General features: G+C 52.2%; 1 protein-coding gene across 3 annotated transcripts in view; it reads right to left on the bottom strand.

Annotated features, from left to right (window-relative positions):
- Nucleotides 1–21: 21 nt before the first annotated feature.
- arhgap33 (Rho GTPase activating protein 33) overlaps nucleotides 22–16,908 on the bottom strand; it is a 29,192-nt gene continuing 12,305 nt past the window's right edge. For all 3 annotated transcript variants that reach the window (XM_084709945.1, XM_084709937.1, XM_084709953.1), the window contains 20 exons: nucleotides 15,830–15,916; nucleotides 15,540–15,677; nucleotides 15,268–15,360; nucleotides 14,699–14,821; nucleotides 13,846–13,923; nucleotides 13,685–13,766; nucleotides 13,511–13,576; nucleotides 12,157–12,306; nucleotides 11,821–11,923; nucleotides 11,511–11,655; nucleotides 11,137–11,219; nucleotides 10,898–11,005; nucleotides 10,545–10,690; nucleotides 8,236–8,392; nucleotides 7,941–8,080; nucleotides 7,517–7,591; nucleotides 6,606–7,342; nucleotides 6,310–6,490; nucleotides 5,642–5,979; nucleotides 22–5,200 (listed from right to left, as the gene is read on the bottom strand). In XM_084709945.1, the coding sequence (XP_084566071.1) occupies nucleotides 2,837–5,200; nucleotides 5,642–5,979; nucleotides 6,310–6,490; nucleotides 6,606–7,342; nucleotides 7,517–7,591; nucleotides 7,941–8,080; nucleotides 8,236–8,392; nucleotides 10,545–10,690; nucleotides 10,898–11,005; nucleotides 11,137–11,219; nucleotides 11,511–11,655; nucleotides 11,821–11,923; nucleotides 12,157–12,306; nucleotides 13,511–13,576; nucleotides 13,685–13,766; nucleotides 13,846–13,923; nucleotides 14,699–14,821; nucleotides 15,268–15,360; nucleotides 15,540–15,677; nucleotides 15,830–15,916 (5,394 nt within the window). In that variant the 3' untranslated portion in view covers nucleotides 22–2,836. The remainder of the gene's footprint in view (nucleotides 5,201–5,641; nucleotides 5,980–6,309; nucleotides 6,491–6,605; nucleotides 7,343–7,516; nucleotides 7,592–7,940; nucleotides 8,081–8,235; nucleotides 8,393–10,544; nucleotides 10,691–10,897; nucleotides 11,006–11,136; nucleotides 11,220–11,510; nucleotides 11,656–11,820; nucleotides 11,924–12,156; nucleotides 12,307–13,510; nucleotides 13,577–13,684; nucleotides 13,767–13,845; nucleotides 13,924–14,698; nucleotides 14,822–15,267; nucleotides 15,361–15,539; nucleotides 15,678–15,829; nucleotides 15,917–16,908) is intronic.

Genomic DNA, 16,908 nt, shown 5'->3' with positions numbered 1-16,908 from the left:
AAAGAAACACAAGACGTCTAGTTTCATCTTTGAGACCTTTAGGTTTTTTATTCACACGTTTGAAAATATTACAAAATAAGATGAATTGCCTTTTGCCAAGTGCTATAAGGCTGGGAGAATCATCTGGGACTGAATGTTCCGGTCACACACATACATACAGACACACATACACATCCATACAGACACACACACACATAGGTAGTATAGTAGTCTGAAGAGTTCCCCACATTCCGTGACTGTACTTGATCACTGCATAGATATGAAGCGAAGGGAGTCATGCCGACTTTCACACCGTCACCACAGGTGAAAAAAAGAAACAGGCGGACGCACAAACACACAAAATTGTGCATGTTCTGTTCATGCAGTAACATGCACACATTCACCTAAACGCATCCCAAACTCACACCCACATAGAGGAGGAATATTTATCCTTCAAAAGAAGCATCAGTCCAGAGTCATTTAGAAGTGGAATGACAGGCTTAAAGTCAGGGACAGCCACATGGCCGCGATACCTTAAGACGTTCGCAGTTCTAGAACACGTTCACAGTTCTAGAACACGTTCACAGTTCTAGAACAGAGAGAACAGTAGAGAAACGGCAATGCCGGGAACAGAACGCGTGTCCTTATACTTTACTGAGCCTAATGATTGTTCATCAGAAAAGGCACCTGGAACACAAACCCAGACCATATTGGAGAGAAGACCCCCTAAGCATTTTTACATTAGGTCTCACATATAGAAACCCTCAGTAATAGTGGTCTCTAGGCTAAAGCAGACTTGTACACACATTGCGAAGTACACACACAGACACACTTGAGCACAAACACACACACACACAAATACTGCCTGCTGCCCTTTCCTACACAGCGTTAATAGAAGCCAACAATGATCCCAGGCTTCCAATGCCGTCTTTCTACAATGCCAACTTCACTTAACCATATCATACACCGTCTGTCATGTTATGTAAATCTAAGGGCTGTACATAGTGTACTAGTCTACAGGAGAAAGATATGTGCAGTAATAGTACCAGTTCTAGGGGCGTTCTACCTATAGAAATAGAGACAGCTGTCTCAGGTACAGTGATATACAGTAAACCAGACAGTATTAAGACAAAGTGGTATGATCATGGAATGTTACGCTTCTACGATGGGAATGTAACCACACTACAGCCAACACTAGGAGTCGGATCGGGGGTGGGGGGGGGGGGGGGGTCAGTCTTGTGGCTGGATCCAGGGGACGTTGCATAGGGGTTGTGTGTACAACTGTGTGTCCAACTCGAGATGAACGACTTGAGGGGGAGAAGGATCTCTCCGAACGCCAAACGGGACTGACACACGGACCAGAGGGAGTTGAACAGTTTCATCACAGCAGCTTTGGGTGAAAGCATCCGTCTCTCGACATACAAAAACTTCAAACAAGTGTTAATATTGACCTACTGAACAGTACTGGCCACACTGACATGTCCTGTAACTACAGACATGCAGTTCTCGAGCTCAGAAAAACAGAGTTAGCATTCAGAGAGACAAGGAGATAATAACTCCCAATTATTATTTTCCCTTAAAATAGAAGGCAGTGTTTAGTTCCACTCAAGTATCTTTTTTGTAACTTTTTTTTTTTTTTATAATGTGCTTTTGAAATCACCATTGGACACACACACTTACGCATACACTTGCACATCAAATCATGACGGTGCCCTCAGACTCACACAAACACATACAAACTGTCCAGGGATGAAAATAAAGCAAAACATTGAAATAATACAGTACTTATTCTTTCAAAAAACAATTCTCTATATTACATGCATTCTTCAAAATCCATAGGGCAACAACTAAATAAATAAAAAAGGTAAAACCAATAGTACAAATAAAAAAACTCACATTATCATCAAACAATCAGTCAAGTTTATGAACCCTCACAACCAATCATCAGTTTTAGATGGACTTGTGAGGAAAAAATAATAATTATGTCCTTGTGTCCACCTATCTCAGGGGTCAAATCTAAAATCTCTAAACCAATCATAGCTCCACCCATACAGACACACACCACCCACTCAACAGAGAACCTGATTTTCTCTCCTCATCCCCTTCTTCACTCTCTCTCTCACTCTCTCTCTCCTCTTTCCCCCTCCCAGGCCACTCATGAATGTTCTCTATCTAAGCCACTTGTCGGTTTGTCTCTTTGATTCGATTCACCTTCATCCAAACGTCTCTCCCTGCCATTGGTCCAGTAGTTTAAAGTGTGCTGTTATGATGGTCTGAGGAAGTGTTGGGGTTGAAACCAGATCTGCCTCAGCCTAACGCAGGACCCATTTAAACAAGCCTAAAGGAAGACAGTTCCCCCCAACCTTAGGCTCTCTAGTGTGGATCATCCTCTACACTGCTTTGGACCAGTGTGTGCTCTGTGTGTCAGTATAATAGCGTCTGGGCTGTGGCAGCATGTGCAGCATGTAATACTAAAACCCAAACGTCGTACCTGCATGTCTGGGCCCGTACCTGCATGTCAGAGTGCGTACCTGCATGTCTGGGCCCGTACCTGCATGTCAGAGTGCGTACCTGCATGTCTGGGCCCGTACCTGCATGTCAGAGTGCGTACCTGCATGTCTGGGCCCGTACCTGCATGTCAGAGTGCGTACCTGCATGTCTGGGCCCGTACCTGCATGTCAGAGTGCGTACCTGCATGTCAGGGTGCGTACCTGCATGTCAGAGTGCGTACCTGCATGTCAGGGTGCGTACCTGCATGTCAGAGTGCGTTCCTGCATGTCAGGGTGCGTACCTGCATGTCAGAGTGCGTACCTGCATGTCTGGGTGCGTACCTGCATGTCTGGGCCCAGGGCTGGTTTCAGCAGTAGCTGCGTGTCTGGCCCTCAGTGTGGATGGTCCAGTTAGGTCCGGGCAAGCTTCCCTGCCGGGCTAGGCCCCTTTGATTGCGGAGGCCCGGAGGCCTTTGGGAGGAGTCGGGGGTAAGATCCCGATGGGGGGCGTTAGGGTACTGGCCCAGCACAGGACCAGGCTGGAAAGGGTACTGGGGAGGGAAGGCCCGCGGACCCCCCAGAGAAAGACCTGCCAGGGCAGCGGAGGGAGAAGTGATTGGTTGGGGGGCAAAGGGGTAGGAGCTGCGAGAGGGGTAAGGGGGCTCCGGGTACTGCTGCCGAGGGGGGTAAGGGTTAGGGCTGGGGGCGGGTATGTCTCCTTGTGTAAAGTCTGTGGATCTGTAGAACTTGAGTACCTGGTCCCCAGAGGGCATGACGTCATAGGCCTGGCGGTACTGCCCCCCCGAGGAGGAGCGTCGCAGAGGGTCCTGCCTGTGGAAGCCCCCCCCCGCCCCCCCCACTGAGGCCCGCGAGCGCGAGGGGCCGGGGGTGTAGACGTTGTAGGCCGGAGGGGGCTGGGAGGGGTGGTGGGAATAGGGGTTGGCGGGGTGGTCCAGCTGGGGGGAGGAAGAGGAGGAGGCAGAGGAAGAAGTCATGTTCGAGGAAGGGTCCACCCTGTCGGCCCTCTCTTCCTCCGCCAGCTTCTCTATCAACAAAGAGGCAATGTCCTTTCCTGACAGGCACTGGGGGCCCTCCACCGGAACATTGACCCTGCCCTCCATCCTGGGCTCATGGTTGCTGGAACTCTGGGGGTCAGAGCGGCTGCGGTAATGGGCCCCAGGAGACGCTGTGGAAGCAGGGAGGAACTGGCTGGACTGCCCCTCGAGTCCCAGGGGTGGGGAGAAACCATGGGTCTGGTCCATCTGGGCAGCGGGACTGTCTGGGGTGATGGGGCTGAGGCTAGTGGACCCTCCCTTCTCCGAGGAGGGTTGGGCGGGCTCCTCCTGCCCCTCTGAGAGGTGGTCAGAGGTCGTGGCCTGGGTGATGTTGTCCAGGTTGGTGGTGGCCCAGCCCCTGGTGCTGGGGTCGGAGGGAGGGGGGAGAGGGTCAGGGCGGGGGGTGAGAGGGTGAGGAGCGGGGGAGGAGTAGGGGTAGTTGACATAGACGGGTTCCGTCAGCTCCTTACCAGCCTGCCTGTCAGTCTGGGGGTGCTGGGCGGTAAGGGAGGGATCCTCAGACTGGGGGCGGTAGCACACCCTCCCGTTTTCAAAGTAGGGGTGTAGCTGCGAGGCGGTGACGTCGGGCTGGCGGAGCTGCGGGCTCCGCTGGTGAACAGACAGCGGCACGATGGAGGAGGAGGGGAGGGGGTGCACCTCACTACGAGCCAGGCGCACGGAGGAGGAGGACTGGCGCTGGGGGCGCGGCCGGGGCCCGTCGTGGGAGCGCTGGTGGGTGTGGCCATGGGAGAAGGACTGCGAGTGGCTGTGAGAGTGGGCGGCGGCCCAGGCCCGTGTTGCCTCCGAGGACCAGAGCTGGGGGATTCTCTGAGCTCCAGGGTAAGGGGGCCCGGGTTGCTGGTGGCCCCGGGAGAGAGGCCTGGAGCTGGGGTCTGGGTGACCGTGCTGGGGCGCGGGGCGGAAGTTGCCCTCCAGGTCAAGCCTCATGTTCTGGTAGGAGTGGCGTGCGTAGCTGGGTGGGCCCTGCGGCGGTTCGGGCCCTGCGATCTCGTAGTAAAAGTTCTCGCCCTTTCCTGGGTCGTCTGAGGAGGAAGGAGGTACAGGGCGGATGTGGGCCTGCTGCGGGGGGGTGGGGGGCTGGGGTCCAGGGGCCGGCTGACCGGCTGTCCTGGCAGCATAGTACCGGGCCAGCATGTCTGGAGGTCCAGAGTGGCGTTCAGAGTAGGCTCTAGCCAGGGGAGGGTTGCCCTGCGGCTGACTAAACATCCGTCTGACCCTGCCCGAGTCCAGAGAGCGCCGCAGGTCTGACTTGGCCAGCAGGGGGCGCTGGGGAGGCTGGTCTCGCTGCACAGCCAGGTCCAAGGGTTTGGGGGGCACTTTGGGCCTGGTGGGCTGGAAGGACTTCACCTGGGACAGGGGCGAGCTCTCCGACTTGGAGTGGATGAGCTGGAGTTGGGGCGGGGGCTGGGCTGATGGGGGCTGGGACGAGTTGGGTGTAGAGGTGGACTTTTGCTGGAGGTGGGGGGCAGAAAACTGTCGCGAGTAGGCAGGGGGTTTCCTGTGGGGCTGGGCCTGGGCGGGGCTGGGTCTGGACGCCTGGCTTTGATTGGTGTAGACGGGGCTGGGGGTGTGGTCTTCTCCTGAGGAGCTCCCAGCAGACAGCTCAGAGGCCACAGAGTCAGACACCGAGGTCTCAGATGACAGCGTCCCAGTGTCCTGAAGACACACAAACGACACACGTTAATAGAAAGGTAAACACAAACACACTACACAGAGACAACAAACAAAAACACAGTGTCTTAAAACAAAGACCCACACAAACACACAGTGCGACACAAACACACAGTGCAACACAACGTACAAGCAAGCACAGACATTAACTACCGTCTTGACCTCAAACTGAGCCCCTTATGTAGACCTCCTCAACATAGAGACCCGGCTACTCCAGCCCTGTACACTGTCTGTTACTAACGCTCGGGTGAAAAGCCCTGAAATGAGAACAGAGACCCAGCCAAGGAGTCTTATTTCTAGAGCATAGCCAGGCTGTCCACCTCATTACACTCCATGCACTACAGACGGAGAGGATGGTCCAGTGATGGGGATGAGGGTTGGCATGGTAACCCTAAAGCTTGCCCTGTTCATGAAACACACACACACCTGTCCAGGGGTCTTGTCTTCCTGTGTGTGTCCCGTCTCTGTGGTCTCTGCATTGCCCTGGTTCATCCACACAGACAGGGGGCGCACTGTAGAGTACAGCTGGTTAGGGTCTGAGGCCAGCAGCTCGCCGGCGTCCGCCGAGAGGGAGCGCTTGTAGCGCTGGTCAGGGGGGTCCTGGGTGCGGGGTTGGGGGGGCCGGTAAGGGGGCGTGGCCCCCTGGCGCAGGGCCTTGTTGGCGCTCTCGGCCAGAGCCAGAGCCATGAGGCGGGCGGGGTTCTTGGGAGGGGGAGGGGGCGGCTGCTGAGAGGGCAGAGGAGCTCCTGTGGGACCAGGGATAACTGTTGAGGAGAGAGACAGAGGGGGGGGGGGGGGGAGCAAGGGGGAGAGCGAGACAAAGAGGGGGGGGGGGGAGATATAGAGAGTGAGGGGGGAAAGCGAGAGGAAGAGTGAGGGGGGGAGAGCGAGGGGGGGAGAGCGAGAGAGAGACAGAGAGAGAGAGAAGATGAGGGCCGTGGAGTTCTGTTTATATCAATATCACATCAATATTCTCTATCAGTGAAGATCCAACTTAATGACATTAACTTTGCACACCCAGTGAAATTACTTGACTAAATATTCTACTTTAGTCTGATATGCATTAACTATCTCCACCCCCCCAGAGTCCTCACCTCTGACCCTGGCATCAGGGGGGGGGCCGAGCTTGCTGCGAATCTCCTGCTGGCAGCTCTCGCTCAGCTGGAAGTCGCATGACCTCAGCAGCATGGAGATCATTTGAGGGGGTTGGGGCGGGCCGCTGGGGGGAGCGCTGGTGGGCAGTTCACCGGCCCGCCCGCCAATCATCTCCAACACCTGGCAGAGACACACGATTGGTTTAGAAGACAGTGAAACGAGGGACCCATTTCCTGTACTTGAAAAGATAGCAAACGTCCTCCCATACACTACAAATAGTGGTATAAAGTAGTACCTTGGCTGGTACGCTAATTGCAATAGGGTCAGAGATGTCAAGGGGCGGAGACTTTGGGGCCTTGGTTGAAAGGGCGTTGACCACTTTCCTGGTGAAGGAACGCCTTTCTGGGGGCGGCTGAGCAGCGGGGGCGGAGTTCGGCTGGGCCTGACCGTGAGACGGGCTCTGGTTGGTTGTCTCTACTGACTGGGTTGCAGCTGGGCTGCTATTGGATGGTCGGTGCTGACAGAACACTTGTAGGGGCGGGGCTGTCGCTGCGAGGATCAGACTCCTTCTGGCAGTCGCCTCCGATTGGGTAAGGACAGAATCAGGATCCTCCGTGACTGAGCGCTGGCCGCTGGAAGCGGCGTGGCCATGGTGGCTAAGGCAACGATAGGGTGGGGGGCTGGCTGTGGGCGGAGAATCCCTGGTGCTGGCCACACCGATTGGCCCGTCCTCCAGGAAGGTGGGGCTAAAGTCAATGACGTCCTCGTCGTGCCAGGAAGGGGCGGGGTCTGTCCGAGAGAGGTCCGGCAGCATGTAGACGCCCTCTTCGTCCTCGTCATCCTCTTCGTCCTCATCGTCGCCCTCCTCCCCAGGGCGAGGCCGGTCGTCGGGCAGGAGGCTGTCGTAAGAGCGGCTGGACGGCAGGCGGGACGGAGGCCTCTGGGGGAGGAGCTGGGGGTCCAAGGCGGCGGCCAATGAGAGGCCGTCGCTGCTAGAGCGAGGCCTGCGCAGGCGCTGCGCCTTCGACTGACCTGAAGGAGCGGAAGGAGAGAGACAGAGACAGACAGAGAGAGAGACAGACAGAGAGAGACAGAGAGAGAGAAACAGAGAGACAGAGAGAGACATTAGTGCTGTGGGAGGAGTCTGTTATACCTGATCTGACTGGTTGGTAGACACAGGACTCCAGCAAAGAGTGAGAGTGCTACCTGCTCCGCTGTGCTGGGACGACAGAGACTCCTCGCTCTTGGCTGACCTCAGAGTAACACTGTCGACACGGCAACCTGCAGGAACAAGAGAGAGACAGAGGGAGGGTGGATCAGAGAGAGAGGTACAATGACTTTGAAACAGTAGAGGGTGTACTGTATTTAAAACTTGTTTACCAGGTAGGTTGAGGCCGGGATGTTATTATGCGTGCAGATTCAAGTGTACTATGAGGGGTAGATGAGAAGAAATGGGAGGGACAACATGGCCCTGATCAAGCCCGACAGCAAGTCGTCTGTCCTGATGGACCCCTCTATCGCCCTGCCACTAATAGAACTATCCTAAAATGATTGTTTAGGGCTAAACCTCATGAACTTGCCGTGGCCACCGGCCATAGTTCTTGACCATCTCCCCTTGCCTGTGTCTTACCAGCGTGCGAGGTGGTTGGCTGGAACAGAGAGCTGATCCTCATGGGTTTACGACGCCCCGCCCCCATGGGCTTCCCGATGGCAAAGAAAGTCTTCCAGCTTCCCCCGGCTGCCTTCCCCCTCTTTATCCCCCTCTTCCTTCTGCACGCGGAGGAGAGACGTCGAGGAGGAGGGACAGGAGAGAGAGATAGGAACAGGATAGGTGAAATATTTATAATGGTGATCAACACCTACTAGGTAGTGAGGAGCTCATGAGCGGGACAGAGGGAAGGATTCATGTTGGGGGAACGTGTCACCTGTCAACGGGGAGGTCCAGGACAGTGTGGTACTGTCCCTGCAGGGAGAGGGGGGTCCCCTGTAGCAGCACGGGAGCCTGGGTCCTGGCCTGGGCTTCCTCCAGGGACAAGAGCCGCGTCGACACAAATGACTTGGGTCTGCTTAGGGACTGGCGGCCTGTTGGGAGGGGGAGGGGGACGATGACGAGGGACAGAGGAGCTCCAGTTAGTTTGGGAGAGGCGACAGAGAGTGGAGGGCCGACAGTGTGACAGTGAGAGAGAAGCAGGCAAAGAGAGGCAGACAGAGAGAGGCAGACAGACAGGCTGTTGCATTACAAAGGCAGGGAAGGCTGGTCCTTCTCAGTTGAAACCGGAGGAACTCTGGAGTAACCAACCCTGTCTTGGGACCACACACACTCACAGAAGCACCAGAGGCAATCTGGTTTCAGAGCTCAGCTAAAGGCCTTGGGCTGACTCCACCATTACCCAAAGAGTCTCACCATCCTCAACACTGACACTCTGATGACCTTCATCATCACAGTCAGATGATAGGCCAGACTCACATCTGGTTGGACCAAGCAGGTAAGGTTGGACCTAAGACGCGGCATTGACAAGCTAAACAAGCCTGGGCTGAATCAGTATCATGACCCTGAGGCTGACAGAGACAAGCAACACCGCTGACACACAGTTCAAGCCTTCACAACAGGGCTGAGTAGCTGACAGGTAAACACACATACACACACACGTACAAACACAGGTGGTGTACGGGCTGCATATTTGGATGCTACTGATTTATGAGCATCTGTATGATGGTGATTGGCTGCGTTAGCTGAAAGACAAGCTGCGGGTCATTTTAACGTCGGTCGAGGGTGCAGCTTTACCTGTTTCCTCTGGCTTAGTTGGATCCTCTTTAAAGAAACAGCCAGACCGTTAGAAGGACATACTTACTGTCCCGAACACACTTACATCACCACTCTACAACAGTCTTGGAAGACTTGGCTACTATACAGCTCAAGCAAACTTCATAACTCCTATACAAAATGGAATCATAGCATGAGGACAACATGAGAGTAAAGATAATTGAGAGACACATTTCAGAGGACCGGAGGATGGGGTCGAATTCAGCCATGGTGAATGTTTATTAAACCTGTTAAATGAACATGAAGGCTTACCCTCTGCACTTACAGACATACCCTTACAGCATGGGCCACAACAAGACAACACGTGTCTCACAGTCATCATCAACACACCTTCACATCCACTAGGGTGGCAGACATTGCAGGCCAACAAAAATGAGGGCGGGACAAGGCTAGGATCAGTTTCCTGAGAGGGGTGTGGCCTTGAAAATGGGAGGGGTCAGAACACGTCAGAGAAGCGTCGAAAGTCAGGGACAAGGTCTGGCTCCTCCTCTGCCGCCTCCCCCCTGGCCTCGTGCAGACTGACCAGGCGTCGCAGTCGAGATGGCCGCTGACGAACCTTAGGCGCCAACCTGCCCGTTGCTATGGAGACATACATCTTACTCACTATCGGCCCTTGTCTCGTAACAGGACCAGTCAGGGTTACATCTTATCGCTGCAGCTAGCCAGAAGATATAAATGTACTGAAATATGGAGGTATATGGACAGAATAAGCAGCAGTTACGTTTGTGTCAGTGGACGCAGAGAGAAGTGGAGCACATTGGAGTAGAGGAGAGCAGAAGGGGGCCTAGCGGGAGTCTGAAGACGAGCGGTAGGAGCTCGCCTAGGGCTCCGCCTGTCCTGTCCAGCAACACTGACCACAGGAAAGGGAACCTTCTCTGGAGCAAAGCTCATCAATCAGATTGTGGACTAAATTGCACACACTGGGGCACACACACACACGCTTCAGTTGACAGATAAAGAGATAGGACGAGTAGCTGTGCGAAAGAGGACCGGCCGGTCAAGATGTCAGATGCAGACAGAACGCGAGGCTACGAGAGAAAAGGTTAGCTGAGAAGCTGAAGAGACACGAGATAAGGTTACGGGCTGCGACCACAGTACGTCTGCATCAAATCAAAACGTATTTGTAGAGCCCTTTTTACAAGCAAACGTCACAGAGGGCTTCTCATACGCTCACAGAACTGCCCCTCAGGCAACTTCAAGGAAGACAAGGGGAAAAAAAATCCCAGGAAAACTCATTCAGCAGGGAAAAATAAAGAAACCTGGGGAGGGGCAATTCGGTGAGGGATCCCCTCCTCCAGAGAGACGGTTGGTGACAGAGCGGACCAGAACACAGACGAAACAAAGTCACGCATCGAGAGAGAAGAATTAAAGAGAATTAAACAGGTGCAAACGGTCTGCACTCACACATACCTACGCTGAAGCGCCCCACGGAGGTGAAGGAGTCGCTGAAGAGCACGTTGACGTTGCTCAGGAGGAACTCCACCACCACCGACTGGATCCTCACCTCCTTGAACGGGTCGGCTCCACTCAGGCCCACCGCCTCGATCTCCATCGACCTGGTTCAGGAGGACAGCACGGCAGAGCACACAGTTAGACGGTAGACTGTGAAGACACACACACACACAACCCAACACGATCCAGAGGAGGACTGCAAACTGCGACAACACGTCAACATCACGGAAAGACAGGGAGGTACACAGGCTAGTAGTACATGCGCACACACACACGCGCACGCACACACACACACACACACACACACACACCGTAGCAGGTTGGGAGCCCAGACGATGGCCAGATTCTTGACATGCATGTTGGTCTCTCCGCTACAGGTGGCCAGGTGAGCCAGGTGTTTGAACAGATATTCCAGGGTCCTGCAGACAGAAAAAAAGACGTTGCAATATCACGCTTTCACTTTTCATATTAGGTTGCTATCATTTCCTGTTAGATTGAGTGTACACACGTGTGTGTCTGTTAGTGTGTGTGTGTGTGTGTGTGTGTCTACCTGTAGTGGGGTGGGGGCAGTTGCTGGATGACATCATGGACCTTCACCATGCGCTCGTCGTCCGTCATCTCACCCATGCAGTCCTACGGAGAGCCAGGAAGCCCAAACAGAGACTGTCACACAACTGTCTGCTGCAACAGCACAGGATGTGGATCCATTCAGCCAAGTTCCACTGGTCAAGTCTGGGTTGCAGCGGTGGTAGCAACAACAGCTTCCATGGTAAAAGAATGTCGTCAAGCACATTCTACACAGGTGTCGTCGTGCGTCTGTTACCGTGCTATCAGCGTACGTTTCCATGGAGTCATAAGAATGGGAGTGTTCAGCGTGTAAACGGTAATAGTGGAGGCAATTTGGATGCGATGTGCGTAACTCACGGCAAACTTGTCGTAGAGTTGGTATGTGAGCAAGGGGTTGGGCAGCTCTCTGAAGTACAGCTTGCACAGTGAGCCCACACAGTGGATGTCCTGCATGTACATGTCCTTGGTCAGGTCTGGCACGTTCTCACTGTCAAACTCATGCCTGGAGGACAGCAGCAGGGGACAACGAATCAGCCCGGGAGAAAGAGAGGGAGCTGGTGGTTTTAGTCACGGGTTTATGGGTGTCAGGATTGTGGGTGCGTTTCTGACATGATGCTTTGTGTGTGAGTGTGAGAGAGAGATAGTAGTAAGCTGCGGCCAGTCAAACCTGAGTTTCTGGATGTTGGAGGAGACTCCAGAGTGTCTGTAGATGCCATCTACGACCCCATGCTGCTCAATGAACTCTGAGCAGCTCTTCAGCACCTGGGGGACTGGAGCAGAACAGAGAACGTGAATACAGAACCGCAAATAACTACACTGGCCAAATAGCTATCTTAATGGGTGATAAAGAGTGCCAGTCTCTTGACCTCATTGTGACAATAACTGAGGACTGAGTGACAGTGCATTTAAGATGTGGAAATGTATTTTGATGTGAACATGACCATGTGTGTGTGTGTGTGTGTAAGAGACCGAAACAGAGAGCGTGTGTGTTTGGGTCCAGTACCATCCAGTCCGGAGTTGAGGAGGTGTTCCCCCAGGTCACAGCCAAACACCCTCTCCTTCAGGATGCCTCTCTGCTTGAGCTTCTGCTTGGAGGGACGCGACTTCATGAAGGTCCTCAGGAAGCCGATCAGCTTGCCGTGCTTTTTAGACACTGCCACGGGGGGGCGACAGAGAGCCGGTCAGTCAAAGGAAATGGGGAGGAGAGGAGCTTGTTAAGGAGGGGCATGGCTGTGTACCGAGTGAATTAGACAGAAAACAAAGCCACATAGAGAGAGGGGATGTTCTGTGGTCTACACGGTAGAGCAGCATTTGAAAGCACTGTCTGTCATCATCATCGTCGTCATCGTCAAGGTGGTAGTGGGGAGGGAGGGAGAGAGGAGCGTTAGAAGGGAGCGTGAAGATGAGGGGGCGAGAGAAACGGTCTGTCAGTCGCTTTTCAGAAGCAGCAGCAGCAGATTAGAATAAGATTACAAAGCAAATTAAGATTAGGGCATGAAAGATTCCGGGGGGAAGCATCTTGATGTAACCGTCTGTTGTCTTCTACAAACAAGCTAATCTGTCTTCAGGATCAGCAGACAACACAACACCTGTACCTGGCTGTTAGTAAACCTGGACACATTAATAAGCTTCACTCTACCAATAGATACATCTACCTGGTATATATGACTACCGGAGAGTAGACTAGCCCGGGCTGGACTTTTGTGTCCGATACACAAATTATGTGTACACTAGAGATTATGGTTAAAACAAGACAAGACAGATTCTTATATGAATCCCACATCGCTCTGGAGAAGGCTGTCTTAGACGTAATGTGTTAGACTTTGTTGTGTGTTATTTGGAACGAACCCTCTGAAATTGTCTGTCTTGGGTTTCAGTTTATGGAATTTGCTGCCATAATTCAAGACATGACAAGCTCTGCAATGGTTAATTTGTACACAGTTAGGGGGAGATTATGGAAAGTAACTCTAGATCCAGATTGTTACCAGCCAGTCTTTGGTACCAAGGCTGAGAGACTAAGAGAAAGATAAAGAGAGAAAAGGAGAAACAGCGTGAGAAAAAGTAGTAGGAAGAGAAGGCCGCCAGGTGCTTAAAACAGCAAAAGGAGTGTTGATACTTGTTTAGACAGACAGAAACACTCATTAAAGGAAAGATTTTCCTGAAGCGCTCATGAGCTCGTGGGAAACAGCTGGATTAAGACTTCCGTGTGACATGTTACATTGGCCTCATACAGGCTGGACGATGAATAGAAATAACTGGAGAACCACCTGGTATTGTTTTGTTGCCACAGACCATATGCTCTGTAGCGATCATTCTCTGTCTATTGATTGGTCGATTGGTCGCAGGTGTGTTCTTACCTGATGTGGGAGACGGGGGTCCAGGAGAGCTGCTAGTTGCAGGTTTGGAGCTGACTGGATCAGCGTCTAAACACAAAGTAAACTCTTTAAAGACGTTTAATGTTATGGTTACTTGGTACAAGCAGCTACATCATCACTTGTGTGTGTATGTGTGTATCTGTGTGTGTGCGTTACCTGTCTTGGCGGCTGAAGCATTGACGGATTGAGGCAGCTTTTCATTTATAAGCTCGACACACTCACTTGGAAAGAAGCCCACCTGGAGAGAAAGACAGTAAAGTAAGTAGAGTGTGTGTGTGTGTGTGTGTGTGTGTGTGATTTCATGGTAAATTACTAACCTGGAAACCATGCTTGCCTCTCCACCAGCTGGTGTCCTCTTTAGGCGGCATGTCAATCACTGATAGGATATCTCCCACCTGGACACAGAAAACATGCGCACACACGTTAAACAAACACACAAAACAGGACCACCCACACGTTCAACAAAAAATATTCAACTTAGTGACATAAGCAAAGAGCTGATATAAAAGCATTGCTACCATTGCTACTACATAAATTATACAGTAGTATAACACCCCACAGTTCTGTAATTCAGCTATAACCTCTGACACTGAGAAATGCATGCCATGATAACTATGAAGAGGAGGGAGGGAGCAAGAGAAAGACAGAGATGGAGAGAGAGGGAGAGAAAGAGAGACAGAGAGGTAGAGAGAGAGAGAGAGTTTCAAAGGAATACTAAAAGCAAGAGCAAAGACAGTGAGAGTTGAGGAGAGGACCTAAAAACTCATGTGAGTGCATGTGTGTTTGGGTCACTCTGTTCTAGGGCGCTCTGGCCCAGAAACCATCTCTGTATGTAGAGCAGGAGCTACAGGAATAGACCTGGGCTGGGAGAGGAGGAGACGAACAGGAGTGGGACGTGGAAGGTGGCAGCCAAACAGGGCACGAAGAGAGAGATGGAGAGAAAGAGAGAGGTGGAGAGAGACTATATGAAAGACAGAGAGAGGTCAGGACAGGGACGAGGCCATGTCGTTGTCAAGACGAAAACATGACGTTACTCTTCACGGTGTGGCCTCACTGTAACGTTTCTTCACAGAGCCTGTCGTTTGAAAACAGGCTGGACAATGTTCGTGTCATCTAAGTACCACGGAGGGCCACCTGGGCTCTGTGTTCCCCCCTGCTGGGGCGCCGTACCTCGATGGAGATCTCGTCGCTGGCCTGCGCGTTGTAGCGCTTGGTGACGTGGGCAGCGGCGATGGCCGGGACGTTGAGCGAGGCTTCCTCCTTCAGCAGGAACCGGTTCCCACGGTTGTCGATCTGTCAAACAAATCAAGCCGCTAAGAGTGGGACTCAAACTGAGGTTATCCATCTCACCACTAGATAAGTCTAACCTTTAACCCTATTTAACCTTATGCTTACATTACTTTTTAGCTTGGTGGGAACAGCTCAAATATATAATTTAAGAAGCGGTGAATTCACACTGGAACATTACTTTCTATATTCATATCCCATTACACGCCCCGGCTGGGCACCAGGTGCTGAAGGACAAAGAGCTGATTCTCTCTGTCCATCTCTCCCACATGGCTGACTTCTCACTAAGCCTACTCTTTACTCGAGCCCGCATCTTCCCACACCCTGCTCACTTTCTCTCTTTACCCTCCCAGAGAGTTCTTCTTTTCCAACCCACTTCACATCCTTGTTCTTTATATTTGCCTCCCTCCCTCCGCCCGTTCGCCCCTCCCCTCCCTGCCTCTCCTCCCTACCTCCATCCAGGTGAGGACAGGTCCACAGTTAAGCTTGTTGTCCACAATCATGGAGAGGCGACTCAGGTACTCCGACAGCAGGGGCGTGAAGATCTAAAGGGGCACCACAACAACAAAAACATCAGCGTAGAAAAGAAATGGGAAGCATACGCCTTAAAAACCAAAACGAGGCTCATAATGAGTGTGTGTGTCTTTGTGTGTTTTTCAGTGTTTGTGCTGTTTGTGAACAATACAAATGCAGGTGTGCATGCGAAGCTGTGGCGCTGCCTCACCTCCAGCCTGTCTCCGATCTCGTGGATGGCGGGGAGGGGTAGCAGCTGGGAGTAGCGGCGGTCGTAGATACACTGGTGCAGGTGTGCGTCCAGAGTGCGAAACTCCTCATAGGAGCGACGCACCATCCATGTCTTCCCCTGGGGAGGGGAAGGGAGGGAGCACAAAAGAGGAGGGAAAGAAATGGAAGACAAAGAAAGAAAGAGGTGTAAGATGTTGGAAATGTTTTGGGTTTATTGTGTGTGTGTGTGTGTGTGTGTGTGTGTGTGTGTGTGTGTGAATGCCCAATCACCTGGCAGGACACCTGCACCAGGAAGACCATGTCTTTGGCAGATCCCGAGCTCCAATTAGCATCACTCTGCTCACTCGCAAACTGCAGCTAAGTAACACAAACAGGTCCAGAAAATAAGTACATATCAGACTCACACACATACACAGTTAAGCATAAGTAGGACAACTGTGTTTGTACTATATAATGAACAAATAATATACTTGTGGTGTTCACAAATACCAGGAACACTATCACACACACACACACACACAGGCATGTGCACACACAAACACTCCAATACAAATGTGTCCCCTGATATGCCTGTTCCCCACTAACTAAGTGATCCACTTAAGAAGGTAGATCAGAAGACTGCTTCACACACGGCTGATTGACCACCGTTGTCTGTCTGATAAAATCATTAAATATTCTATATGTGAAGTCTGTGTGAGATGAGAGTAAGATCAAGAGAAGAGGGGTTGTAGACTCAGAGAGACGTGCAGGTGGGGGGGGGGGGGGCTCGGGGGGGCGTTTGTCGTCATGACAAAGCAGTGACAGCAGGAGGAGTGTGTCTTTCATCACTTGTTTCTCCAGGGGGTTTATTCTCTAATGACAGTTCTCAGCACTGGCCACACACTCCAGGAAACACACACACACATTGAAGCACATGCAAGCAGACATCTATGCTCACACACACACACACACATTGAAGCACATGCAAGCAGACATTTATGCTCACACACACACACACACACACACGAGAGGACAGGAAGAGCAAACCAGTTCTATTCCCTGGAGTTATGCTGCTAGTATGTTCTCAGAATAACAGTGTATTTTATCATGAATATAATGAATATTTGATTGTGTCTTGGATGTGTGTTTACCATAGACGTGAATGAACAGACCATGACTATGCCTGAGTAGCTGTCTGAAGCACGTCCTATGAATAAAGCGAGCAAACTAAAGTCAACTAGAGGGGGAGGGGTGGGGGGGGGGAGAGAGAGAGCGAGCGAGCGAGACAATGAGGGAAAGAGAGAGAAAGAGTGTGGAAAAATCTGCTCTTCCCCTCCAATGCACAGGGTCTGGAAATCTGAGTGAGTTTG

The sequence above is a fragment of the Hypomesus nipponensis genome, chromosome 2, assembly GCF_054491055.1.
Source record: "Hypomesus nipponensis isolate SF chromosome 2, ASM5449105v1, whole genome shotgun sequence".
Lineage (NCBI taxonomy): Eukaryota > Metazoa > Chordata > Actinopteri > Osmeriformes > Osmeridae > Hypomesus > Hypomesus nipponensis.
The sequence above is the reverse complement of the archived record's forward strand: the minus strand, read 5'-3'. Positions and strand labels throughout refer to the sequence as shown.